The sequence below is a fragment of the Chenopodium quinoa genome, unplaced genomic scaffold, assembly GCF_001683475.1.
Source record: "Chenopodium quinoa cultivar QQ74 unplaced genomic scaffold, ASM168347v1, whole genome shotgun sequence".
NCBI classification, from domain to species: Eukaryota; Viridiplantae; Streptophyta; class Magnoliopsida; order Caryophyllales; family Amaranthaceae; genus Chenopodium; species Chenopodium quinoa.
The window spans coordinates 2,307,446-2,335,238 of NW_018742726.1; the positions used below are offsets into that span (position 1 = coordinate 2,307,446).

At 34.6% G+C, this 27,793-nt stretch overlaps 4 protein-coding genes across 6 annotated transcripts; all 4 read left to right on the top strand.

The window, feature by feature from the left end:
* Positions 1–2,006: 2,006 nt before the first annotated feature.
* LOC110723235 (putative germin-like protein 2-1) lies at positions 2,007–3,932 on the top strand. The gene is made up of 2 exons (XM_021902574.1): positions 2,007–2,222; positions 3,074–3,932. The coding sequence occupies exons 1-2, from the start codon at positions 2,081–2,083 to the stop codon at positions 3,661–3,663; spliced, it is 732 nt and encodes a 243-aa protein (XP_021758266.1). The 5' UTR covers positions 2,007–2,080; the 3' UTR covers positions 3,664–3,932.
* A 3,601-nt stretch (positions 3,933–7,533) lies between these two features.
* LOC110723298 (putative germin-like protein 2-1) lies at positions 7,534–12,304 on the top strand. Of its 3 annotated transcripts, none has more exons than XM_021902648.1 (5): positions 7,534–7,848; positions 7,958–8,124; positions 9,475–9,587; positions 9,698–10,209; positions 11,434–12,304. In XM_021902648.1, the coding sequence occupies exons 4-5, from the start codon at positions 10,068–10,070 to the stop codon at positions 11,955–11,957; spliced, it is 666 nt and encodes a 221-aa protein (XP_021758340.1). In that variant the 5' UTR covers positions 7,534–7,848; positions 7,958–8,124; positions 9,475–9,587; positions 9,698–10,067; the 3' UTR covers positions 11,958–12,304. The 3 variants fall into 3 exon arrangements, with proteins under 3 accessions (XP_021758340.1, XP_021758341.1, XP_021758339.1); XM_021902649.1 differs by having other exon boundaries at positions 8,056–8,124; XM_021902647.1 differs by having other exon boundaries at positions 7,534–8,124.
* An 8,292-nt stretch (positions 12,305–20,596) lies between these two features.
* LOC110723359 lies at positions 20,597–21,481 on the top strand. Its single transcript, XM_021902710.1, has one exon. It carries the CDS (start codon positions 20,597–20,599, stop codon positions 21,479–21,481), a length of 885 nt encoding a protein of 294 aa, XP_021758402.1.
* Positions 21,482–26,280: 4,799 nt separating this feature from the next.
* Positions 26,281–27,702, top strand: LOC110723297 (putative germin-like protein 2-1). Its single transcript, XM_021902645.1, has 2 exons — positions 26,281–26,493; positions 26,868–27,702. Exons 1-2 carry the CDS (start codon positions 26,355–26,357, stop codon positions 27,461–27,463), a joined length of 735 nt encoding a protein of 244 aa, XP_021758337.1. The 5' UTR covers positions 26,281–26,354; the 3' UTR covers positions 27,464–27,702.
* The last annotated feature ends 91 nt before the right edge of the window (positions 27,703–27,793 follow it).

A 27,793-nucleotide genomic window follows, 5' to 3' on the forward strand; every position in this document is an offset into this window, starting at 1 on the left:
ACCATCAAGATAGTAGTGCTTCTACTAAAACAATAATTGTAGGTCCAAACATACAAAATTACAAGAGTGGAAAGTTATTGAAGTATGAACAAATGAAATAAATAGAGAATCATATCACACGATAGGAATGGAGAACACTAGATATGACATGCATTAATTATGATGTGAAACATGTCAAATTATTTGCTCTAGCCTCTAACTCAATACAAATATAATATATATATATATATATATATATATATATATATATATATATATATATATATATATATATATATATATATATATATATATATTACAGATCGGGGTATAGCAAATTATTATAACACTAATCAAATTTCAAATTGCTTACTGATTCTCCTAATTAATAATCCAATACCTAAACACGTACAAATTTGTATCCTATGACCTAATAAAATTCTAGTGGATGAAAATTCCTTTTATTATTTCTCCAACTCGTCCCCTCCCAATAAGATTGGAATGAAGAATAGTAATAAGAGAATCTAATCTCAAACGACTCCAAGTGCTCCTTTTGACAAAAGATTCATTTAATGACAACACTAATACAACCTGAAGACAAACTAATACAAGAACACAACAAGAAAAACACTAAGTAACAGGAAAACCAAATAAACAGAATGCGACATCAAAGAACATCTTCTTTTGTAGAATTGTAGGAGGTTTTTAGAGTCATTTGTTGCGAACATCTTCTAGCTTGGGAGATCGAGTCAAACTAGTGACCTCCAAATCACAAGCTCAACCCGACCCCTTACTAGTGGTTAAGCAATCTAGTCCTTATATGTACCCATTTTAAGCAATTTAAATTTCTATATGCAGAACGAGTTCTTGTACTTTGTAGATTGTTAATTAAATTTACAATTGATTTAATCATTAAATTCAAAAGATAATTTTAGAGCACAAATACAAGACAAAAGAGCACAATAAAACCCTAGTGCAGTTGTATACTCGACCTAATCCTTGATCAAGCTCGAATTAGTCTCTGATCTCCTTCCTTAGTTTGAAGATATCTTAGCTTCCAAATTGCAAAGTTCTGGCCCCGTACAAGTGCCATGAACTATGCTTGTATTGAACTTCAAATGACTTTATTAGTTCCCAAAATCTGATTGAGTTTTAATGGAATCTTATTAATGTGCTGGGCTTTATATTTTTTTTGACTTTTGTCACCCTAATTTGTCAGCTAATTACAATTTGCTAACTAAGGAAATCACTAATGTGGCACAGGATTGGCATATATGGGTTATAATTCAATGAAAGTATGCTTTTAAGGCTATGTGAAGTTCGACAAATTTCAAAATTTTAATGCTAGATAGCTTGTTTAGCATTTGACTAATTAAATCGGAACAGATTTGATTATTAATTAATTAAAAATACTCGGTACATAGTTTATGTATGATAATAAAAATAAGGAAAATAATAAATGCATCCTTTAGGGCTGAATATAAGAAGATTAAGAAAGAAAAATTAAAAGTTATTAAAAAGGGTTATGTTATTGAAGCCCTTAGGGCTACAAATAAGCAATTAATATATTTCCTAATTTTGTATTATTTAGGAATACATGACAAAATCACGCACAAATCAGTATAATTAATATTATATTTTCAATTTTCTTACACCACATTTTTCCTTTTTAAAATAGTTATAAAAAATAATAATGAGTAAAACCGTTATAAAAAAAGTAATTAATAATCGTGATCAACATATGATTTTGTCATAATTACAGCACTCCATATTAAATCAAATATAATAATTTCGTATATAAATATATGCATGTGCTCCCTAACTATTTAGTACAGTACGATGAAGGATAATTAAGTCAAATTTGATCTACTAATAGCATAATTAATGTGGGGGCATGCACAATTTCTGACCTTAATTAGCAATTCTCACGTTGAATTTGACAATTAGCGAACATAGTTAGGGCTGCATTTGGCTATAAATAGGCCATCATAGATACACCATTTATGCTATAACCTCAAAGTAGCAAATTAAAGAGAGAAATAAATTACTTCATAATTAATATATCAAAAGATTTATTAATTATTACTAATAATAGCACATTATGGAGAAGATTAGAGTAGCTAATATAGCAATTTTGGGCATGACTATTTGTTGCATGATCTTTTGCTTTAATGTGGCTAATGCTTCTGATCCTAGTCTTCTTCAAGACTTCTGTGTGAGTGCAACTGATCATCATTCCGCAGGTATATATATCACATTATCCATCAAAATAATACTCCGTTTTGAAATGATGATTACGCTTAGTATGTATGAATTATTTAATTTTTAGTTATGAGTTGTTACACCTGTCTCTTTACCCTACACAAAAGGACCAACTTTTTACCCACTTATTTACTCCGTAATTAGTAATTAATTACGTACTTTTGCCTACGAGTTACTCCGAATAGGCTAATACCCCCACTTTAACGTGAAAGATATATACTATCAGGATATTTTGATTTTATCGATCTCTTGTGTATAAATATAATACTTCAAAAGAACATTTAAAAATAAAAAAGAGTATATACTCATATTTAATAGTGCATACATTCAGGGTTAAAGTACATCAAAAACTAATTTTTCTTGCTTATACATAAGTTTTTTAAGATAATTTTTTTTTTTTTTTTTTTTTTTTTTTTTTTTTTTTTTGGGAAAAGCAATATTAGCAAATTAAATTCATTTTATTGCTATTATTAGTATCTTACATGAATGGTGGGAATTTGTAATTTCAAATCAAGAATAGTTCGTGAGGAGCTATTATGTTTCTTTTTTGTTTTGTCTTAACTTAATTAGATTAGTTGTCCAATTATTATTAATATCTTTTTCATTTTTGAGGGGTCTAAAATGAAAAGAACTGGTGCCCTATTTTACATTTATATTCTCTCATTAGTATTACTACGTTTATAACTTGATTTTCGATAGTTGTATAGTTTGTACCCCGTACAAGCCTTACAAAGGTTTTTTTTTTTTTTTTTTTCCCAAACACTAAGCTAGTTAATTTTCTAATATTCCGTACATGTTCATGATTTATTTCTCTGTAAATTTTATTTTTCAGTGTTTGTCAATGGGAAATTCTGCAAAAATCCAAACGACGTCAAAGTGACTGATTTTTTGTTCAAAGGGTTTAATAAGCCTGGAAATACAAACAACCTTCAAGAAGCATCCGCCACAATCGTAGACGTTAACCTATTCCCGGCACTTAACACACTAGGGGTCACCATTGCTCGTGTAGACTTTGGGCCTTATGGCCTAAACACTCCTCATTTGCATCACCGTGGATCAGAGACTTTCGCGGTGATGGAAGGAACCCTATACGCGGGTTTTGTCACATCCGATAACAAACTCTTTGACACGGTAATAACCAAGGGGGATGTGATTGCGTTCCCCCAAGGTCTAATCCACTTCCAAATGAACATGGATAACACACATGCTTATGCAATAGCTGCATTTGGTAGTCAAAACCCGGGAAGAATTAATGTTCCTAATAGTCTCTTTGGAACTACACCGCGAATTTTGGATGATGTTCTTACTAAGGGATTTCAGGTGAGTGTGATGGACATCGAACGACTTCGAGCACAATATAATAACACGTCCATAGATACCGGAAGATCCATTCTCAAGTTGCTATCTGAACGTTCTTATTAATAGCCTTAATCCAAAACCTAAATAAGATGTTTGTCCATCATATTATATTCTATCATTAGATTGAATATAATCGATAATACGAAGTAATTGGCAATTACAAGCATAACTATGTATTCCGTAATACTTTTAACGTATGTTATGTTTTTTACTTGAGTTTGTCACCTACGTGCTCCGTTTGTAGTACGTATGCTTGTATTGTCTCTACATGAGTAACATGACTACATGTAGTGTGTTCTGTATGTTTCAATAATAATAGACCGCATTTTAATTTGGTGGTTAAGTTTTCAATTCGCAATAAATGATTGCTTAATGAATATAATGACTATCTATATCGATTGGGAATTAATCTTATATATATGTAAAGTGGCCACACCATGAGCTCAATAAATTACATTTTTTTTTGAAGAAAAATAAATACAGTTTTTAGTTTAGTCATATACGATTAAAATTTGAAATTATCAACAAGGAATTAATCTTATATTCTTATGTAAAGTGGCCACACCATGTGGCTAGCCACATGAAAAAGTTTATGTTACTCAGCATATTAGAAAATAACAAAACATGATTTAATTTTTGAAGGGGCAATGATATATATATTCTTTAGATCTATATGCAATTTAAGCATTAGATAGACTTTCAAAAGTGGTATAAATTTAAAAATTCGTGACAAAAACACGTGTAAATCGATGTTATTTATGTTTATCTATTCTTAATCATTTCTCTTTATGTAATCTTTTTCCTTGGAACTATGTTTATCATTTTACTTTATAAAATGCATGCATATATGGGCATGCCAGCCAATACATGAACGTTTGTGTGGCCTCTAAAAACCTAACAAATCTTCTGCCACCACTTCAAAGAAGTCCATGTCGTGCACATGGCGTCTTGCACTTCGGGTGCGAGGTAGTGCACGGCCGTGTTACCGATCATATATGTTAACCCTTATGAGGTTTTGATGATGATGTTGGTGTTTGAGCAAACTTCTATCTAATAAGAGTTTTCTAGTGTTTTGATGTTTGCAGAATAAGTAAACTTTGGGAGTTGAAGTGAGGTCTGGAACAGAGGAACTTAAGAAGACTAAGGATGGCAAGTAAGATCAGAGGAAGATTTCCAGAAAGAAGTTCTCTGAACAAAGCTGGATGGAACTACAAGGTGTTCCCTAACAGGAACATATCAAGGGCTTCCTAACAGAAGCAAGTTCCAATGTAATGCTGGAAAAGAAGGATAGCAGGTTGTAATGACTTGGTCTGCGAGTTCCAGTGTAATGCTGGAACGTGACTTCAAGAATCAAGAACCAATGCAGAGCTCGAGATATCAACCAAAAAGATGACCTTCATAACTTAGGTTGTATTAAAGATAAGTTTGTTATTTAGGGTTGATGTAAATATATGATTGGTTGATATGCATGGAACTTATTAGAAATTAGATAAAGCTTGGCAAACTAATTAATTCGTAAAAGATTATCTTGAGTTTATGAAAAAGAATTTAATTGATTTTATCTCTTAAAAATTTGGTTTACATGGTTTTATCTTTTTCATGTAAAACTCTATATTTATAAAACAGATTTATCTAAGGAAAGGTTTTCTTAAAAATGGAATTAAGTTTACTTGATTTCTGTTTTAATATGATAAGGTTGAAATTCTGATTTATCTTCAACTTATCATTTTATCAAAACCCTACTTTGCTAAGTTGACATCTTCTATAAATAAGGTAGGTGTTCTTCGAAGTAAAGTGAGAATTTAAGCGTGAAAACCACTAAGTGCTTAAGAGTAAGTTTTCCAAAGGTTTAAGCTTTATCATTTTGATTTCAGGTTTCATGTGTAGCTTTCCAATTATATATTAGAGTGAGTCTTTGTGTTATAATTGGTTTTTGGGGTGAGTGTGAATTCTCTATAATTCATGTGTAGCTGTGAGTGCACAGTGAGGAGCTTCTAGTGTGAAGTAGAGTGTAGGCACTCTGGGAGTGCTGAGTGAACCTAGGTGTGGTACTTAGATTGGGTAGGATAGGGTCCTATCAGGAAATAAGTGTCCGGGTAGAAACTTGTGAGTGTAGCAAGTTGTCGTGGAGGAACTTGTGAGAAAGGTTTGTGTGTAATAGGTTGTAACTAGGAGTTGCCCCATTATAGTGAAGTTTTGGTGTGCAAATCCCGAGAAGGGTCGAGGTTTTACTTCCAATTGGGCCCTGAAAGGTTTCCTCAACTCGTAAAACTTGCTGTGTGTTTTAAGTTCCTTTTAAGCTTTGCTTTATATTCCGCAAAAGATTGACCTAACTGGAACCTACTACAATCCACCCCCCCTCTCGTAGTAGTTCATCTAAACTAACAATATCGATAATCAATGTTACCATTGCACTTCCTTCCTCGTTACTGAACGTACAATTGCTTGTAATTTCCATGAATATACCCAAGTACCATGCTATATTTTCTTATTTGAACCAGCCATTTTTTTATTTTTTTTTCTTAATTCATTTTAGGATAAATAAATAAATGTAATCTTACATTATTATTGATGAAAGAAATGTCAAATTCTAGAGTAGAGAGTAAATACTGGTGTGGGCATACCTGGGGAGGGAAGGAGGTCAGAATTGTAAAAGGAGATTACTTGTAAAAGTTGGTTATGTGTTTGAACATTTAATTTCTCACTGATTAAAAATTAAAAATTAAAAATGATGGTCCATAATTGACCAACTCCTATGATAATCAATTCCTATGATCGTAAATTCGGTTCAATTAATAATTAGCTTACTACATGTGTCATGTAAAACTTTCTTTTTCCTCAGCTCCTTTGTTTATTATTGAACTTTTTTTTTTTTTATCGTAAATTCAATTCAATTATCAATTAGTTATGAATGCATGACAAATCACACGTTGTTTGGTATAATTAATGTTAGTTTTATTCTAATATTTACACTTTTAGTTCTCTTATTCAACGTCTCGGAGGCGTTTGTTAGCTTTTGTCAAATATAATAATAAATAAACTCTATTCCTTTGTACAAGTACCAGAGATTTCAACTCTCCATTAGCTAGAATCTACTATAAAAATCAAATGAGGTTCGTTCCACTTCAAAACAATACTTATAATAAAAGGATAGTCCCTTGGCCATATAATATGTTTAATTAATTTTCTCTTCTGACACTAATGTATTGTTTGAAAAAGCTATATCTCAACCAGTGGCGGATGGGGGCCGGAATTTGAATCTTTATCAATCAAAGATAATCACTATGTTCAAATATTTTGTAAGTAAAATAAGGTTATTTAAGTTCATCAACTAATTAATTACAGTAATTTATCGGGGACGACAGGGCCCCAAATGGCCTCGATGGAAGGTCTCCCTCTATTCTCAACAATATATAAATTACCCCCATAATTTTGGTACAACATCAAGGGAACTAAAAGGGTGAAAAAGTATATTATATTGCATATTTTTGTAAACTTGTCCCCCTAAATAATTAAGGAGTCTTAGATGCGTAACTTATTATTAAAAAAAAAAAAAAAAAATTCTTCCTCATTTTTTTTCCTATTCACATGCATGCATTTTACGTGGTCTCCAAGACATACATATATTTGGCCAATTAGAACATCCACAATGTATGATTACATAAAAGGACCTGCTCGTAATTCTAAATAGTTAGAGGTATATGCTAGCCATTGTGGAGCTACATAGGTTGTAGCTAAGGCCAACACTAGTAAAAAAACATAAATGAGCACCGTACCGGTTATTAAAAATCGGTGCGAAAAAAACAAGGCAGGAGTTGATTAAAGAGTAATCGCACCAGTTTAAACCGAACCGGTGCGAACTTGAGTTAATATCACCGGTTCAAACCGATGCGAATGTTAAAGAAAAAAACCCGCCCCTCTATTTTCTTTCTTTTCCCCCTCTTCTCTCTTTCTCTTTCCTCGATCTCTCGTTCTTTCTCTCTCTCTTCTCTCTCCTCTCTCCTCTCTCCTCAACTAGATCTCCCTCTTTCCTCCCTCCACCGTGCCGCCGTCCATTCCACCTCGTCAGCGCACTCTCCTCTCAGCTCTCTGTCTTTCTATCCATCCCACCTCACATTCACTCTCCTCTCAGCTCTCTTTTTCTCTCTTTCATTTACCCTCACACTAACCATCGCGGCGGCGATGGTGACGGGTTTATTTCTTCATCGGCGCCGAATCTTTGCAGTGGTGGTGGATCTCTTCACGAAGGTATGTGCTCTTCGATTTGAAATCTAGGGTTTCTGATTTTATATACTTTTGTTTTGTGATTAATGATGAACAATTGAAATTTTGATTGAATTTAATGGTGAGATGATAGGGCGTCTGATTTTTATTTATTATTTTGTGATTATGGTGACGGGGGTCGATGCTTGGATTTCTCCTCTTCTTCGCTGCGTTTCGTCGCCTCATCGTCAGTCGTCTCCAAATCCCCTCTTTCTCGTGATGAACAGGAGCCCAGATCTACCCCTTGTTTGATTTGAAGAGGTTAATTTTTTTTATTTGGTTGAGTTTTGGTTGTTCTGATTTGAAATTAGGGTATTGTTTGATTGTGGTTATAGTGATGAATATGCGATTTTTGATTGTTTTGGTTGTATTGATGATTTTGCTGCTCGGATTAGTTGTGGTTATGTTGTGATGAGCTCGATGACATGGTGAACATGTTGTTAATTGATTGAATTTTTTTTTTGGGTACTGTATATTTTTGGAGTGGGTGAAATTAATTTGAATTATATAGAGTTGGTGGATTGATTGGTATGATAATTGATTGCTCTTTGTTCTTGGTGTGTTATTTGAGGTTCTGTGTATTAGGATTAATTTTTAGAGTTGCTCTTTGTTTCCTTTGCTTTAGTTCCTATTTTAGTCTTCTTGTTTAGTTTCAGGAATTATATAGAGTTGGTTTGATTGTGAATTTGATTATTGTTTATGTTATTTATATGATTAGAGTGTGAATCATTAGAAGGGGCAATGGGTGATTAATCACTTCCTAAATTGTCCCAAATTTTGTTTTTCCATACCCTAAACCCATAAACTAATTATTTAAGGAGCAATCCAAAAACCTTCACCTAAAGAATAAGGGTTGATGACAACTTTAAAACGGGTATATAGTCGAGGATTTTCCATTTGTATGCCTTTTACTGTAGTCTTTAGCAGTAGTTGTTACATTTCTTTTTCCTAAGTTTGAATTTATATTGGTTACATCTCCAATGTTCTGTGTGCTACAAATAAGCAATTCATTGTTTACATCATGGAACCAACCAATAAAGTAACTCAGTCATGGGTTTTGTTAAAACATTATTTCTTGGATGTGTATGTAGTTACAAAATGCTGGTGTAAGCATTAGCTTCTGTGCTATCAATTTGAAATTTTGCCAAACTTATTGTTGTTATATTTTATACGGTGTTGCTGTTACCTGAGATGGATGAATCTGTGCATTCATCGACCATTTGTCTTCTATAAGAGGATCATGAGGAATTTTGCTGCCTGTCTTTTACTGGTTCCTATCCCCCCCTCCCTTTTTTAGAATGACATTCCGGAGAGAGTAAATGAAGTTCTTAATTGGTATACATACTTGTTTATAATTTGTTTCAAAGAGTTTCAAGGTTACATGGCTGATGCCGGTAGCTCTGTCTGCTATTTAGAAACCTTATGCTTCTTTGATTGATCATACGGGAACGTGCCATTGATTATATATCTACGCCCTTTCCTTCTCCACACATGTAACCTGTTAAGACTTAAGAGTATCTAGCTTCTTATTTCATTTGATCATTGATATATATATATTGTTTGCATTAATGGGCTTCAATTAATTCTTGGTGTTATCTTTTACATTTGCAGGCTATCTAAGACGATGTGGGGACAGTTCACATTCAGCGCCCTCACAAAGGTCCTTTTTATGTTTCTCCGAAAACTATTGACCAGCTAGTTGCAAATCTTGGAAAGTGGGCTAGGTACATCCTTTCTTTCTTTTTTCTTTTGTTATTTTTTTTTTATTTGTTTTTTTTTTTTGCAATCTTGTCTTATGCATCCTCTCTGTGTGTATAAATGGCGTATGCATCAGGTGGTACAAATTTGCTTCCCTGGGATTCACTGCCTTTGGTGTCTATTTGATCTTAATAGTTGATTTGTGAATGGATAGTTATAGTATTATAGATGTTGAGACAGTTGAATGGTTGACACATACTCCATATTAATAACAATTGTTATATTTCCTTCGTCCCCCAAGTCATCATGGAACCATTCAATGAATTGCTTGGTTGTAACTTTCCAAAATCCTTGTTGTATATTTGGCCTATAAATAGCCTGTTATTGTTCTTGTTTTAACATCAAAACTTGTCTAAAACAAATTAATCACAATAAACAATTCACTTATTTTTTCCAATCTTTGATTAATACGTTTGTGTATTTTCTTAATTAAGTAATTACGTCAAATGGAGATGAATAATCATACGGCTAATTTGTTCATGGTCGTTGCTTTGTTGAGCATTACTACTCATCTTTATGTTGCCAATGCAGCTGATCCTTCTATGCTTCAGGATTTCTGTGTGGGTACGAACGACCCTAATGCCTCAGGTTCGTCGTTGTTCTTGTTTTTTCGCTCTTTTTGTTTAATAATTTCAGTTATTTACTATGGCAAAATTGGATCTTATATCAAATATAATTCCATATTGTTTTTCTAATCATTTAGCTACTCTTTTTAAAAAAAATTTATAGTAAGAACTACTTTTTACTTTTTTGGGGATAAAATATCCACGTTACTAATTAAGATTAGTTGTGGTTCATAATAAGAATATGATTGTGGTTTTATTTTTTTTAAATGAAATTATGCATCACTAGTACGTGTCTAAGAAATGTCACTATAGAGTATAGAGTAATAATTAGTGAAAGATATTTTGATTTGAAGTGTTCTTATGATGTAGTTGGTCGATCTATATTCTCTAAGATATCTTCAAAATTGAAGGAATTGTTGCAAAAAGCCAAAAGCCATATGGTTTTCATAGTTTTTGAAAGTTAATAACGATTTATGGTTTGGTAGCTAGACTTTTCTTGAAAAAATTATAACTAATTTATTAAATTGAAACATGCATGCAAATCCTAAGAAATATATAAATGCATCCCTCTATTTTAGTAACTTGTCCTTTTCGTTATTATGGACAAAGTTTGAATATAATTTTCTTTATAATAATTTTTTTGGGTGTAAAAGGACATTACTCTTAAATATGAATCATATGATTCCCATAACTTTATATTGAATATCGTGAAGCTAAAGTTTGACCTTAAAAATTAAAATCAATCACTAATCATTTGATATCGTTATTACTTATCAGTTTCTTTTTTTTTTTTTTTTTTTTTTTTTTTTTTTTTTTTTTTTAAAATAATTTCTAGTTCATGCAAACCACTTTATTACATAGCTCAATAAGCTAATACGAATAAATAAAGTAAAGAGAAAATGCAAGTTTAATTATCACCTTAATAACCAAATTTTATTTATCAAATGACAAAACTGTAAATAAATCAAATACTTTTTACTTAATATGGGCCTCACAGTTGTTGATATAATTGCAAAAATGTCATGCTAACTGGATATTTTGTTGATTTTTATTTTACAATTTTGCCACTTGATAAACAAATTTTGTTTAAGAATTGAGAATTAAACCTATCATTACATATATGTATATACATAATATAGAGTGTATATGAAATGATTTGATGTATGTCTAAACTCAAGAAGTTTACTTAAAATGATTTGATGTACAGAGTTCTAAGCTAACTATATGTTTTTTTTTTTTTTTCAAGTCTTTGTAAATGGAAAGTTTTGCAAGAATCCAAAAGATGTGGAAATAGATGATTTCATACACAAAGGGTTTCACATTCGAGGAGACACGAACAACGCTCTAGGAGCAGAAGCCACACTAGTAGACGTAACTCGATTCCCAGCACTTAACACACTAGGCGTAGCCCTAGCTCGCGTAGACTTTGCACCCTTTGGCCTAAACACCCCTCATTTGCACCCTCGTGGCTCTGAGATCTTCGCGGTGCTAGAGAGAACTCTATACGCCGGTGTTGTCACAACCAATTACACACTCTATGACACGGTGTTGAGAAAGGGCGACATGATTGTTTTCCCTCAAGGTCTAATTCACTTTCAACTAAATCTTGGTAGAACAAAAGCTTTTGCCGTTGCCTCTTTTGGAAGCCAAAACCCTGGCCGAGTTAACATTGCTGATGGTGTGTTTGGAACAAGGCCGCGTATTTTGGGTGATGTTCTTACCAAGGGTTTTCAAGTGGATGAGACCGTGATTGAACGACTTCGAGCTTAGTTTATGAGTAAGAACTTATCAACCAGCACCGGAAGATCTATTCTTAAGCTTTTGGCTCAAGATTATTTGGCTGAGGATTCTTCGTACTAATTAATTTATTAAAATTTAATTAATTTCGTACGTAATATAATCAAGATTTATGGTAGCTGGCTCTAAATCACAAATAATCTTCTTATCAAGATATATGATTTTACTTGGTTTCAAAAAAAAAAAAAAAAAAAAAAAAAAGATATGATTTTACTTCGCATAATTTGTGTGGTTTGGATTAATCTAGGGTTGTATGTACTGTATTCCTTTATGCTTGGCTTTCTGTAGTTCAAATAAATTAAAGGAATAATTTAGCATCATTCTGTTGTATGTTCAGTTTAGTTTCTAAGGGTGTTGTAATTCATTTCCTCAAAAAAAGAAGCTAGATACTCTTAAGTCTTAACAAGTTACATGTGTGGAGAAAGAAAGGGCGCAGATATATAATCAATGACACATTCCCGTATGATCAATCAAAGAAGCATAAGGTTTCTAAATAGCAGACAAAGCTACCTACATAAGCCATGTAACTTTGAAACTCTTTGAAACAAATTATAAAGAAGTATGTATACCAATTAGGAACTTCATTTACTCTCTCCGGAATGCCATTCTAAAAAATGGGGGGATAGGAACCAGTAAAAGACAAGCAGCAAAATTCCTCAGGATCCTCTTATAGAAGACAAATGGTCGATGAATGCACATATTCATCCATCTCAGGTAACAACACCGTATAAAATATAACAATAATAAGTTTGGCAAAGATTCAAATTGATAGCACAGAATCAATTAACAACATGTTCACCATGTCATCGAGCTCATCACAACATAACCACAACTAATCCGAGCAGCAAAATCATCAATACAACCAAAACAATCAAAAATCGCATATTCATCACTATAACCACAATCAAACAATACCCTAATTTCAAATCAGAACAACCAAAACTCAACCAAATAAAAAAAATTAACCTCTTCAAATCAAACAAGGGGTAGATCTGGGCTCCTGTTCATCACGAGAAAGAGGGGATTTGGAGACGACTAACGATGAGGCGGCGGAACACAGTGAAGAAGAGGAGAAATCCAAGCATCGACCCCCTGTCACCATAATCACAAAAAAAAAAAAAAAAAAAATCAGACGCTCTATCATCTAACCATTGAATTCAATCAAAATTTCAAATGTTATCATTAATCACAAAAAAAAAAGTAAATAAAAATCAGAAACCCTAGATTTCAAATCGAAGAGCACATACCTTCGTGAAGAGATCCACCACTACTGCAAAAATCTGGCGCCGGTGAAGAAATAGACCCATCACCATCGCCGCCGTGATGGTTAGTGCGAGGGTAAATGAAAGAGAGAAAAAGAGAGCTGAGAGGAGAGTGAATGTGAGGTGGGATGGATAGAAAGACAGATATCTAAGAGGAGAGTGCGCCGGCTAGGTGGAATGGACGGTGGCACGATGGAGAGAGGAAAGAGATAGAGAAGTGGGAGATCTAGTTGAGGAGAGAAGAGAGAGAGATCGAGGAAAGAGAAAGAAAATAGAGGGGCGGATTTTTTTTCTTTAACATTCGCATCTGTTCGAACTGGTGCTGTTAACTCAAGTTCGCACCGTAACTGTTTGAACCGGTGCGATTACTCTTTAATCAACTCTCGCCTTGTTTTTTTAGCACCGGTTTTTAATAACCGGTGCTCATTTATGTTTTTACACTAGTGAAGGGTTACTCGTTTAATCAGGGGTTACTTGTAGGGGTTACTTATTGAGGGATTACTCGTTTGGTCAGGAGTTACTTATTTAGGGGTTACTCGTTTTGTCAGGGGTAAATTATAGGGGTTACTTATTCAAGGATTACTTATTCAAGGGTTACTCGGTCGGTCAGAGGTTACTCTCACATAGAAAACGCGCTAACCGACTGAGTAAGTAACCCCTACAAGTTACCTCTAAATAAGTAATCCCTTGCCACACGGTGTGACGAGCCACACAGAAAAAGTTGTTGTAATAAAAAACGGAGGTAGTATTTATCATGTACGAGTATCAGTACCGACAATGAGGAAATTATAATAAGAAAGGTGAAATACATGGTAAAATTCTACGAAGTAATAAATAACAAGCATGCATGCATGCATGGCAAGGTTGTTCGGAGTATGAATTGTTTCTCCGTACGACTTGAATTGATTGTGAAACGAATTATGGTTATCTTACCTCCATCATGGACCATGCATGCATGTTCTCCTCCAACTACATTATATGTGAAGTATTTGATCGTAAACCTAATTATTTTTGCACTGAGTTCGTTTGTCTCATTTAATATACGTACGTAGTATTTCATATTTGGCTGAACTGCTAAAGGCCATTTTAAAGGATTTGTCTTTAATTTAGATATAAATTCTTTAATCATTTCTACAATTATTAAGAACAAAAGCTTCTATATTATGAATACTTATGCATCATATTCAAAATTATTGGTAAAATTATAATATGCCTATATATAAAATTATAATTTTAATTTTAAAATGGCAAAATCAAAACACAAATTTAGCTAATCCGCGATCCATCCATTCTTTTTCTCTTTTTTTGTACTTCCTACTTTTCGATTTAAATGTTCGATCTTTATTTTTTTTTCCTACTTTTGCTTTATTCCTTTTACGATAAAGAAAATTTTCACTTTTATCACCTTTTACCCCACCACATAGTCCACGTACATTAAACTATATAATAATACTAATGTTTTTAAACAATTTTTTCTCTTCTACCTAAAAATACTTTAATTTGATATAAATACTCTTATCTTCATATTAAATTACTTGGTAACTGGTATACATAATTTTACGGAAGCGTACCTAATTTCATAATGATTTGATTGAATCCACTTCTTGATTATGTGTCTTCTAGCATATACATACACTAGGGTGGTGGGATATATTTGAAAAATACAATAAATATGTAATATGTATTACTATGGACCATAACCCTAGACATCTATATATATCGACTCCCTAAATTGTCCATCATGTTTTGAAAAGGACTTGATGGTCTCTACACATATAAGACTAAGCCCACATACACTTGATACTAAGGTCGTGTATTAGCCCAATATTAATTACTTAATTAAATGGATCATTTTAATTGTTTTCCCATATATATATATATATATATATATATATATTATATATATATATATATATATATTTGGTTGGTAAAAAGAAGGGCCCTATCGGGTTGGAACCTCTCACAGGTCCTCTCAGCCCAAATTAGCGGGCTAGACACTTTGATAGTGGGTGGGTGGGTGGGTGGATGGGGGAGGGTAAGGGAAAAAGTGCCTCTAGTGGGGTTTATTTGATCCAATAATCTCATGGTTGAGAGCTACAAACCTTCTCACTAGACCAAGCTTTGCCCAAAATATATATGAAAGTATGAAACTATATGATAGTAAATGTATACAATTATACTTGTATTGTACACGCATAAAATTGTATTTAAGTCCATATTTCTTAGATGTCAATATCATTCATTAATTAACTATTGTTTTATTCTTGGGCACAAGAATGTGTAATTGTAGGGTAGCTTGTAAATTATGGTCTTTAAAATTACAGTATCTATCAAAACATTATAGCATCCGAGAATTTGTAACTGGCCGATATGACAACTTGCATTTGGATTCTAAATTTCAAGGACTAGTAATAAATGGTTTTCATGGATTTGTGATTCGGGTTACAATTTTACATAATCCCCACGTTTACAAATTACAATTTTACTAGAAAACATTTTGTCAAATAAATAAGATCAAAAGTTAATGTGTAATATATTGATCGTTGGATCTTTCATAATAATGATTATTTTTCAAATATCATATTTATAATATTTTTTTTATAAGAATTAGGCTGACACTTATAATTAATATACCTGCCTAATTCAATTATATATTTTGATGATTGGATTGAACGTACGTGATTGATCTTCTTCCTATTCTCTCCAATAAACTGTCATATTGCGTTCATATGGAAAATATTTCTTTGCTACAAATTAAAATTCTTTGTTTTTGGAAAATTCTGAATATATATAATTCGATATTTGATATCCCAAAGCAATTTATGATATGGGCTAATATTACTTTAAGAATGGTGATTTTCACGTCCCTATTATTCATTTCCGATTAATTATTTATAACTAACAAAGTAACAATATTTTTTGGAGTATTAAAAAAGAGAAAAAGGTACTATAAACAAAACTAATAAAGTATAAAACATATTTTTAGATCTCAACCATTAGTTTAAATTTTTAGTTAAATTAATCCTTTATCATCATGGTAATATGGTATTGTTTTGATATCATGTTAAAGTACACTATCAAAAACTCTGACAGGAGTCACAGGACAATGAGATAAAATATTGGGTAAACAAAGTGTCATAGTGAATTAGTGAGACAGAGATAGTACAAATTAATTTCAAAAATATTGGTTGTCAATCATGCTTAAAGTCGTGTTTAATTTAATGTTGCACGTCAGGTTGAAAATTTATTGACGTCCTTGAAATGGCTAAGATTTTTGTTTGGATTGTGTGGTTACTATTACCCACTTAATGATGTCTAAAACGCAAGGCAAGTTCATGGTTGACGTCTCTGAATAGTTGAAAACCATCATTTTCATTCCTTATGATTTCGGCCCAATATAAATTTAGTAATTTGATTTTCTTATGTAGTTCGTACTTTGTTATGATTTTATTAGTCGATATTCTAGTAATATCAAGTATACTCTCTTCGTTTCTTTCTATTTGTCCTATTTATTTTTTTGTACAGTTTAAAAAATGCATGATTTAACATCAATACCTTCAACTATGCATTACTCGTATAAGATAGTGAGGGATAGCTCAAGTGTTTAAAGCTTCTCTTCCGGTTTCAGGTGATCCTGGAATCCATTCTCATTACTCGCCATTGTGGCTCTCTAAAGACCAAAAAAAAATGTATTACTCGTATAAAATAAATAAATATACTTCATATTTAGTTGATTTATAGATATTATTCATTTATACGAATTTAATAAAATCCCGCCCACAAATGTGTTTACTACCAAGGACTTCAAATTTTTAATAAAGTATCTAGCTCTATCCTTGATTTGAAATTTCTACTATCTTTATTTATTTCTATTTGCAACAAATGAAGGTAATGTCAGGTAGCTCTTAGAGTTATGAATAAACATTTAATAACTTTCTTATTTGATATTAATTAGGAATGTATGATAAATTACGCACAAATTAGTGTAATTAATGTTATATTTTCATTTATTTTTTTTCCATTTTTAGCTTTTTATATGTAGCCTTACCGGCTATGTATGCATTTTTCTTTTTTAAATATGTCTCATATAAAATACCCCTTTTGTAGCAAATAAATAGAAATAAAGAGAGTACATTCGTGTCATGTATAACCGTGTTCAATCTTCAATTCTACGTCAATTTCATAATTAATTAAACAATCAAATAAATGCCTATAATTACACTCGTATTACAAATTCAGTCTTATATTCATTTATGTTGATTAGGTAACAAATACTCCTGTCGCCTCGAAAAACGCAACACTATGACTTTTTTTTTTTTTTTTTTTTTTTTTTTTTTTTTAATAAAGATTGATTCATAAATAAAAAGTCATACGACATATAAAGAGATTTAAATTTAATAAATGCATGACAATTGAATCACATAAAAGCTTCATTTCAGCAGAGCTACGATCCATGTTGCAAATCGCTATGATTTACATTCTTTTTCGACGAAGGGGTCTATCAATCTGTTGTAGTCGTGAAGAAAATTTTCGTCTGATTCATCTGACTGTAATCGAAGGCCGGAGTAACCTCTTTTTCGATCCCGCACAAATCTTTACCATGAAACAACTTGTTGGACCATACTAAACTAAAAAAACAAAAACAAAACTAGAACAAAATCCACCAACAACAACAGTATGACTTTTTGCAAGTTCACACACACACATGTATGTATATATATATGTATGTATATATATAATATATATATAAGTTATGACACACTTAGATAAATAATTGACAAAGTAAATTGAACCAAACAGAGCTTTACAAATTTAAAAATAATTCGAGTTAGTATATATTATATACTCTTGAAGTACTATGGATCATGAACTCCATACACAATATGCTTGAGTTATTTTAATTTGTCTAAACCTTATGTATTTTGCTTAAATCTTGTGTTATTTTGCTAAAACAATATGTTATTTACTTATTTACTTTAACCTAAGCTCGTGCTATTTTACATAAAATTTGTGTTATTTTGCCAAAACATTATTTTATTTTATATAAGTTTCAGCTCATGTTGTTTTACCAATAATACCCGTATTATTTACATAAACTTTGTGTTAATTATTTTCTTAGACCTTGTGTTAGTTTGCTTAAAATTGATAAATTTTTTGTATTTAAATAAACCAACTTATCTGTATTCTCACTCCTTTAAGAGAATTAAATATTACATAAATATTATTGTTAAGAGTATGGAATATTCAAATTAACACAAGAGCTTTAATTATACAGTGAAATGGTCGATATTGAATATAAAAAAAGCATGTATGTATAAAATAACATGTACTTATTTAATAATAACATATATATAAATTGAAATAATAGGTTCACATCAAAATAACATGAATTTTATAAACCTGGAGTATAGTGAAATGATTGATGTTTAATATAAAAAAATAGCATGCATGTATAAAATAACATGTACTTATTTAAAAATAACATATATATATAAATTGAAATAATAAGAAGTTCACATTAAAATAACATGAATTTTATAAACCAGGAGTACCTGGCTGGTGCATGGTACTTCAGGAGTAAGATAGAAATTGCGCTCATGAGTGCAAATGTGCAATAGCTTAATGTTAATAGGCTTGGGCAACACTCGTCAAAAGAGTCTACTTTATAATATTAAAGAGGTTCCACTTCAAAATCATATACCAATGAGGGACGTACCCTTCTAAGTTAATATAGTGGACAATACTTTTTAGTTTATTCATATGAGATACACATCCAAACCCATCCCCTTACCGTTACATTCGCTTAATACAAGCCACGGCAATACATGCATCTACTCACATGTATGTTTGTTTATGGGCTTAATATTTAAAGAAACACAATATCAATAGTAATTCTATCTTTAATCTTAAATCTTTATCACAGCCGATCCTCACGAGCTAGAGTAGCCTACCTTGAGACTTTTTTCTCCATTTGAGGCTTCGAGCATGCTACAATTTTTCATAGTAATTTGCTTTTAACATTGAACGTTGAAAAAAGTCCGAGTCCGAGTCCGATCTCCGGCGTTGAACACATCGAGCTTGATCTTAAATTATAGTTAAGCGTACCAATAATCATTATTAGGTAAGCAATGATCACTATACCAAAAGAAAGACAGCTAGGTTGGCCTAGCTTGCGAGTTAATAACGATTCAATTTAATTTTAGTTAGCAACTCGATTACGATGTCCAAACTGTACAACATTTATTGTTATACACCATCAATCATGCGGTTTAGAAACTCTGATAATCACATTGCTTGTGAAAAAATCAACACGAACACTTGGTTGACAAATCCCCCCTTGTGCTAATGATTGTGCCATATTGCCATAAATAGATTTTTATTTTGATAAACATGTTCAAATTGATCACGAATTCTCATTAATGTATAGAAATAATATAGTCGTGTGGATTCTTGTTAAATTTATTTTAATTTTAATTTAAACGATTAAAAATACTTTTTTTTTTTTTAAAAAAGTTACACAAGATATGCATGTGTAGGAAAATGTGAAAAATCGGATTGATTTTAAAAGGAGGAGACAATAATGTAATTTCTTTTAGAATGGAATATGGGTCTGAATAACCCAAAAAGAAGAAGGAGAATTTAGTCCGCTTACGATCTCAGCTAAATTTCATCCCTAAACCAATTTGCGGTAGTTTAGCCATGTAAGTTATCTGGAATGAAAGTTATTTTAAAAAACATATTAGCATGGTTGTAACTTGAACCCTAGATTTTGAGCTCATTTTTTTCTCTCTACTTTCCTTCTTGAAATATCACGTAAATGAAACAACTTGCTTTTTGGGAAATCAAAGATCTCTTCTCCCAACAAACCTTATAAATTTGTGTAAGGACAATTAAAGATAATGACTTATGAGTTATTCATTGACAAACATGATTAAAATAACAAATTTCCCTTTCATCAAAGTAAAAGTCTTGTGTACAACGGGTGTACATTAATTTTATTGTAAAACGACCAGTTTGAACGTAACTTTAACTATTTTTATGATAACTTTAACTACTTAAAGGGTAACTTTTGATTTGTCGTTGGTTTGAATTTTATTTTAATGTGTAATTTCTCATAAATACGTAATTACATATTATAAAGACTAATATGATTAATCTAATACATTATAAGATTTTTGTAAGATAAAATTTATTAATAGAAAAATAATAACTTTTGCATTATAAAGGGTATTTTAAGTACTTTTAACATAAAAGCTTTTTCTCTCCCTCGAAAGAAAGGGTGTGCTCTCCCTTGCGAGAAAGGAAGTTTTTCCACCACCGTTTTTCGACGTGGTTTTTTCTCCGGCTATTATGGCCGAGGACCTGATTGCAAAGTGCGCTAACCTTAACATTGAGGATGAGGATGGCGAGACTGTGGATTGTGGTACAATTGATTCTTCGGATAGTGATGCTAGGGTTTCCCTAATGCTTGTGGGGAAATTATTGACAGACAGAGGAGTGAATATTGAAGCGTTCAAACGAACGATTACCCAATCCTGGGGAATGAAGGGAAAGGTTGTGATTAGGGCAATTGGAGCGAATTTTTTCGGTTTTCAATTCTTTCATTCGAGAGATAAGGAGAAGGTGTTGTTGGGAAGGCCATGGTGCTTCGAACAGAGCCTGTTGATTCTCAATGAAATTAAAGGGAATGAACAACCCCAAGACTTTGCCCTAACCCACTCTCCGTTCTGGATTCGTCTCGAAAACCTACCTTTTAATTGCAGGTCTGAAGAACATGCAAGGGTAATTGCGAGTAAGTTAGGGGAAATCGTTGAGATTGAGTCTGATGTTTTGGGAATTGATAAGAACCGAAGAGTGAAGGTGATGCTTGATGTATCAAGACCGCTGCGTCGATATATAAATGTTAAGAATAGGGAAGGTTCGATTATTAAGATGAACCTGAAATATGAACGTCTTCCCTTCTTTTGCTTCATGTGTAGAGTGATGGGGCATAATGAGAAGGATTGTGTAAATGTTCCGGAGGATCTTCAGCACCAGGGTCTGGGGTGGGGCTCATGGCTTAAAGCTTCCCCTAGAAGGGGTAGAAGAGCTGAAACTGTGGAGGTGCAAGAACTGAGTGCTACGAGGAAGCTTTCTTTTATCACTAAAGATTCGCTTTTGGCTACCTTGGAGAATTCGAAGTCAGTTGGGAAGATGGTGGTGAATGTTGACATTGGTGGAGATGGGGGGGATTAGGGTAGTGGATTGGGCAGGGGGGAGATGATAGAGGGTGGGGGCAGAGAGGTGAGTATGGGTGGGCAGGAGGTAGATGACCATGAATATGTCAATGGAGACGCAATGATACGGGATGCAGGGGAAGATGAAATGGAGCTGGAGGATCTGGATAATAATAATGAATTGAGAACTCTCGCTTCTTTTAATGTGGGCTTGACTACCTGTTCGCAAAAGGCAATTAGTGGAGTGAAAAAAAGAGCTAGAGTGTGCAGGAACGTGAAGGAAGAGAATGCTAGAATGAATAAGATGGATGCGAAAGTTGGTGACAAGAGGAAATTGAAGGGTATGGAGGAGTTGTTGGGAGGTGTGGAAGGGGAAGAAGCAGGAAAACGTATGAAAAATGGAGATGATCACATGGACTTGGAAAACGCAAGTCAAGTAGCGGAGGTTGGTGTCACCCAACCCCGCGAAGGTCAATGAAAATCCTGGCATGGAACTGTAATGGGCTTGGCAACCCATTAACAGTTAAAGCTCTCCAGGATTGGTGCTGGAGAGATAGGCCAAACGTAGTTTTTGTTACAGAAACTAAGATTGATGATGGTTGTTTGGAGCTGATTCGAAATCGTTGTGGTTTTGTGAATGGTATATGTCTAAGTAGCGCTGGAAGGTCGGGAGGTTTGGGTCTGTGGTAGAAAGATATTAATGTGTTTATTCGATCGTTTTCAGCTCATCACATTTATGCAGATGTGTGTGATGGTGGGAATGTTCTGATATGGAGGTTCGCGGGTATATATGGATGGCCGGAAGCTTCGAATAAACATCTCACATGGGACTTGATGCGAACACTAAAAACGGAGTCGACTACTCCAATGTTAATGTTCGGAGATTTTAATGAGATTCTGGGAATGCATGAGAAGGAGGGGGGAGTGGTGAGAAGGGAATGTCAAATGGACGCTTTTCGAGGGGCATTGGAGGACTGTGAGTGCAGGGACCTGGGATTTAAAGGGAACATCTATACCTGGCAAAGAGGAGCTTCGATAGACACGCTTGTACGGGAAAGACTTGATAGGTACATTGCTTGCGATGCTTGGTGCGCTTTGTTCCCACAATCGGAGGTTCTTAATCTCCCCTTGTGTCATTCAGACCACGCACCTATTCTACTGAAATTCGGTGAGAAGGAGGTGACGGAAAGGAAGGATAAAATCTTCCGGTTTGAGGCTTTGTGGCTCTCCAAAGATGAGTGTGGAAAGGTGGTGTCTGAGGCGTGGACCAGCGGCCTAAATGAACAGGTTCCTACTAAGATTGCTCGGGTGGCAGAGAGTTTGTCTTTGTGGGATGAAAAAAATTTTGTTGCTCTGAAAAAGAAAATAAGAAAGGCTAAAAATAAGCTGAAAGAAGCTCAGGGGGGGCGTCTAGATGGTGTTCGGTTAAAGAGGTGTAATGAGATAGCGAGCGAGCTTGATGAGCTTCTTAGGATGGAGGAATCGTATTGGTTTTCCCGGGCTAGGTCAAATGAACTACGAGATGGGGACAAGAATACGAAGTACTTCCATCATAAAGCAAGCCAGAGACGGAAAAAGAATACCATTATGGGGCTTATGGATGAGTCCGGGGTGTGGCAGACTTCAAAGGAGGGGGTAAATTCGGTGATTACGCAGTATTTTGGCACTCTGTTCGCCTCTGAGAACCCCTGTAATTTTGAGGAGGCCTTGAGGGGAATTGAGCCAAGAATATCGGAAGACATGAAAAGGGACCTTGATACTGAACCTTCGGGGGAGGATATCCGGATGGCTTTGTTCCAGATGCACCCAAATAAAGCGCCGGGGCCGGATGGAATGCATGCACTGTTTTTTCAAAAATTCTGGGAGACGATTGGAAATGAGATAATCTCCTTTGTGAAATCCTGGTGGCGTGGAGAGGTGGATCTTACTGAGGTAAACCGTACTTGTATCGTTTTAATTCCGAAATGCAACGAACCGAAAAGAATGACTGAGTTTAGGCCCATTAGTTTATGTAATGTGCTCTATAAAATTATTTCAAAAACAATGGCAAACAAACTCAAACCTATGCTTAGTAGTATTATTTCGGAAAATCAGAGTGCTTTCCTTCCAAAAAGATTGATTACAGATAATGCCCTCATTGCTTTTGAGATTTTTCATGCTATGAAGGCTAAGAATAATAGGAGGGATGGTACGGTGGCTCTGAAGTTAGATATGAGCAAAGCCTATGACAGGGTGGAGTGGTCGTTCCTAGAAAATGTTATGTTGAGGATGGGTTTTCGAACCTCTTGGATTAGGAGAGTTATGAATTGTCTATCCAGTTTGTCTTTCTCCTACAAGTACAATGGCTTTATATCCGGCTCACTTGTTCCCTCAAGAGGGCTCCGACAGGGGGATCCCATTTCCCCGTATCTTTTTCTGTTATGTTCAGAGGCTTTTTCGGGCTTGATTTCTAAGGCGGCAGCGGAGGGATCGATTCATGGGGCCAGAGTTTGTAGGGGTGCTCCAAGGGTTTCTCACCTATTCTTTGCTGATGACAGTATCTTATTTGCTAAGGCTACTTTGCTTGAATGCTCTAAAATAGCTGATATAATCAGTACATATGAGAGAGCTTCCGGACAGAAAGTTAATCTAAGCAAAACAGAAGTGGCTTTTAGTAGATGTGTCGATGCGAAAAGAAGCAAGGAGATTATAGAAATGGTGGGTGTCAGGGAAGTAGACAAACATGAAAAATATTTGGGTTTGCCGACTATTATTGGGAGATCGAAGAGAGTCGTTTTTACAAGCCTTAAGGAGCGTATCTGGAAGAAATTACAGGGGTGGAAGGAGAAGTTGTTGTCTCGTCCAGGAAAAGAGGTATTAATCAAGGTTGTGGTGCAAGCTATCCCGACTTATATGATGAGCATTTTTCGGATCCCTGATTGTCTAATTGATGAAATGCAATCCATTGTGGCAAATTTTTGGTGGGGGACTTCAGGCATGGAAAAGAAGATGCACTGGCATAGGTGGGACTCTTTGTGCTTGCCGAAATCAATGGGGGGTCTGGGGTTTAGAGATATGAAGTGTTTTAATCAAGCCCTCGCAAAACAGGGATGGCGACTGTGCAATGATAATTCCTCCCTGCTGCACCGAATCATGAAGGCCAGATACTATAAACACTCAGACTTCGTAGGGGCGGCTAGAGGTCATAATCCCAGTTATAGTTGGAGGAGCGTTTGGGGGGCAAAGTCACTGTTGCTCGAAGGGCTGAAATGGAGGGTGGGAAATGGCACTTTGATCAATGCTTGGGAGGATGCTTGGTTACCAGGAAGCGGAAATATTACTGTCCCAACAAAGAGGCAGGATAGTGATCCGAACCTGAGAGTAGTGGAGCTGATTGACTTCGAAAATGGGTGCTGGAATAGGAAGCTGATTGACGCACACTTTGAGGAGGCTGATCGCAAGGCGATATACAATATCCCACTTTCTGCCAATTGGGTCAAAGACCGTAGATATTGGTGGCCTGTTTCTGATGGCATCTTCACAGTACGCTCAGCCTATTGGCTTGGGAGACTAGGACACCAGAGGACGTGGGAATTATATTATGGAGGGAATGAAGGTGAGTTATGGAAGGTGGTTTGGGGACTGTGTGGTCCACCTAAGTTGAGCCATTTTATATGTCGGGCTTGTAAGGGATCCCTGGGTGTCATGGAGGTATTGTACAATAGACATGTTAGGGAGTCGAAGAGGTGCGGGGTCTGTGGAGCAGATGAGGAGACTATTTTACATGCATTGTTTAAATGTAAACATAGCCTCCATATATGGGCTCATAGTAACTTTGGAGAACTGCTTGAAAATTCCCCTGTCTCTAATTTTCGTGACATGTTTATATGGATAGCAGGCAAACTCGAAAGGGCTCAACTGAGAGTGTTTGCAGCTCTGACATGGGCAGCGTGGTTTTGCAGAAATAAGGAAGTTTTTGGTGAGGGAGCAGGAATGACAGGGGTTTCGGTGGCTACAGGCTTTGTGTCTTTTTGTGAGGAGTATGGCGTATATAATACCAAGATTGGGGGACGGAGTTCTATGGCTGGTGGAATCTCTGTGAGCTGTTGGGTGCCTCCTACGGGCTCCTACGTCAAGGTGAATGTGGATGCTGCCATTTTTGGAGATGCAGGGGTGGGATTAGGTGCTGTGATACGGGATTCAAATGGTGGGCTACTGGCTGCTGCCGTTAAAAGACAGGAGTGCTGCTGGGACCCTGCGATGGCTGAAGCGGCGGCGGCTCTTTTTGGGATGGTTGTGGCGAGAAGTCTGGGGTATATGGAGGTGGTGCTCGAGTGTGATGCCATAAATGTGGTGCGTGAGATTAGACAGCAAAAGGGTGGAGCAGCTCCGATTTTTTTGTTTTTTGATGATATTGCAAAAATTTGTAATTCCCTAAATAGGTTCAAATGCAACCACATTAAGAGATCGGGTAATACGGTAGCCCATTTAGTTGCAAGATGGGATACCGTTATGAACTCGGCTCGCATTTGTACTAGCTCTTTCCCCCAAAGTCTTCGAACTTTGGCGGATCTTGATTTACTGAATTAAGGGTTGTTTGTTCCGTTGTTCAAAAAAAAAAAAGTACTTTTAACATAACATAACTCGTTTTACAATAAATTAACGTACACCCATCTTTTCGGAGAATTTGTGTTCATCAAATTTGTATACGTAAGGAAGACTATAAATGCACGAGTTGACATTTGTTCACTTGATCTACTATAATACTATTGCGCTAGATTTTGGGCTATAAATAGGCCATTTAGCCGCTACCCTCATCTCATAATCTCATCACACAAACTTCTATAATAAACAAATCTTTTTTATTGTATTAAAAATAATAGTGATAAGTAATTTCTTGTTAGCTAAGTTAAATGGAGAAGAAAATTACAATGTGTGTTATTGCAGCTATATTTACGTTACTTGCAACATTGAGCTTTACTACTACTAACGCATCTGATCCTGCTCCCCTTCAGGATTTTTGTGTGGGTGTTGACGACCCTCATTCTGGAGGTCTGTTTACTTACATCTTGTATGTTGATAATCTATCTAGGCCTCTAATTATTCGTTATTGATAGAGTATAAAATCAATCCTATAATTCTAACCACCATTTTAACTTTCTGGTTGTATAAAATTAATCTTGAGACTTTATTTAATCTTTTTAGCTGAGTTGGTCTACTAATATATTATGTTATTTTAGCCATAGTGTATGGACTTTTACATTTTTCACTTCTTTAACTATTTTTTCATGATTTGTTCACAAGGAGGACATCAATAGAATAAGTTGTCCGTTGTTAAGTGTAAAACACAAAATGTTGCACTAAAACATAAAAAGCAATATGACAAAGGTTTGATTTATTTATGTTATTTATTTTTTCTTATGCAGTGTTCGTGAATGGGAAGTTTTGCAAGAACCCAAAGAGGGTGACAATCAACGATTTCTTGTACAAAGGTTTTAACAGGACTTCGGTTATTGACAACCCTCAAGGAGCCGAAGCTACACTAGTAAACGTTGATCGATTTCCTGGACTTAACACACTCGGTGTAGCCATAGCTCGTGTAGACTTTGCACCCTTTGGCTTAAACACCCCTCATCTACACCCTCGTGCCTCACAAGCATTCGTGGTCATGAAGGGAACTCTCTACGCCGGTTTTGTGACCACCGATTACAAGCTCTATGACACTATTATGAATGAGGGTGACTTGATCGTGTTCCCTCAGAGTCTTATCCACTTTCAACTCAATCTTCGTAACACTACAGCTTTTGCTATCGCGGCTTTTGGTAGCCAAAACCCGGGAAGAATTAATGTTGCTAATGGTGTCTTTGGTACAACGCCAAAAATTATAGATGATGTTCTTACTAAGGCTTTTCAAGTGAATAGAACAGTGATTGACCAACTTCGGTCGCAATTTTCGAGTAGTAAGCACGTATCAATCGACACCGCAAGATCAATGCTACTTGAGATGTTATCTCAAATCTAAGTAAGCTAAGGTTTGAAAGAATTAAGGATTACTATGTCACACTGCTGATGAATTTATGTGAGTTGTACGAAGTATGTGTAATGGTTTGAATAAACGACTACTATGTCGTTAGGCTTTAATTAATTTATGCATGTTTCTTGTATGTGATTGTGTACGACTGTACGTTGCACTATGTTTTAAAGGATGGAATAAATAAAGGACTATTACAATAATGTCATTATTGTCATACATGCAGTTTCCGTTTCATTTTAATTGACATATATCTTTAGCCAAATGCATGATTTCAAATGTCAATTCTATAATTATATATTTGAAAATATTTTTTTTTAA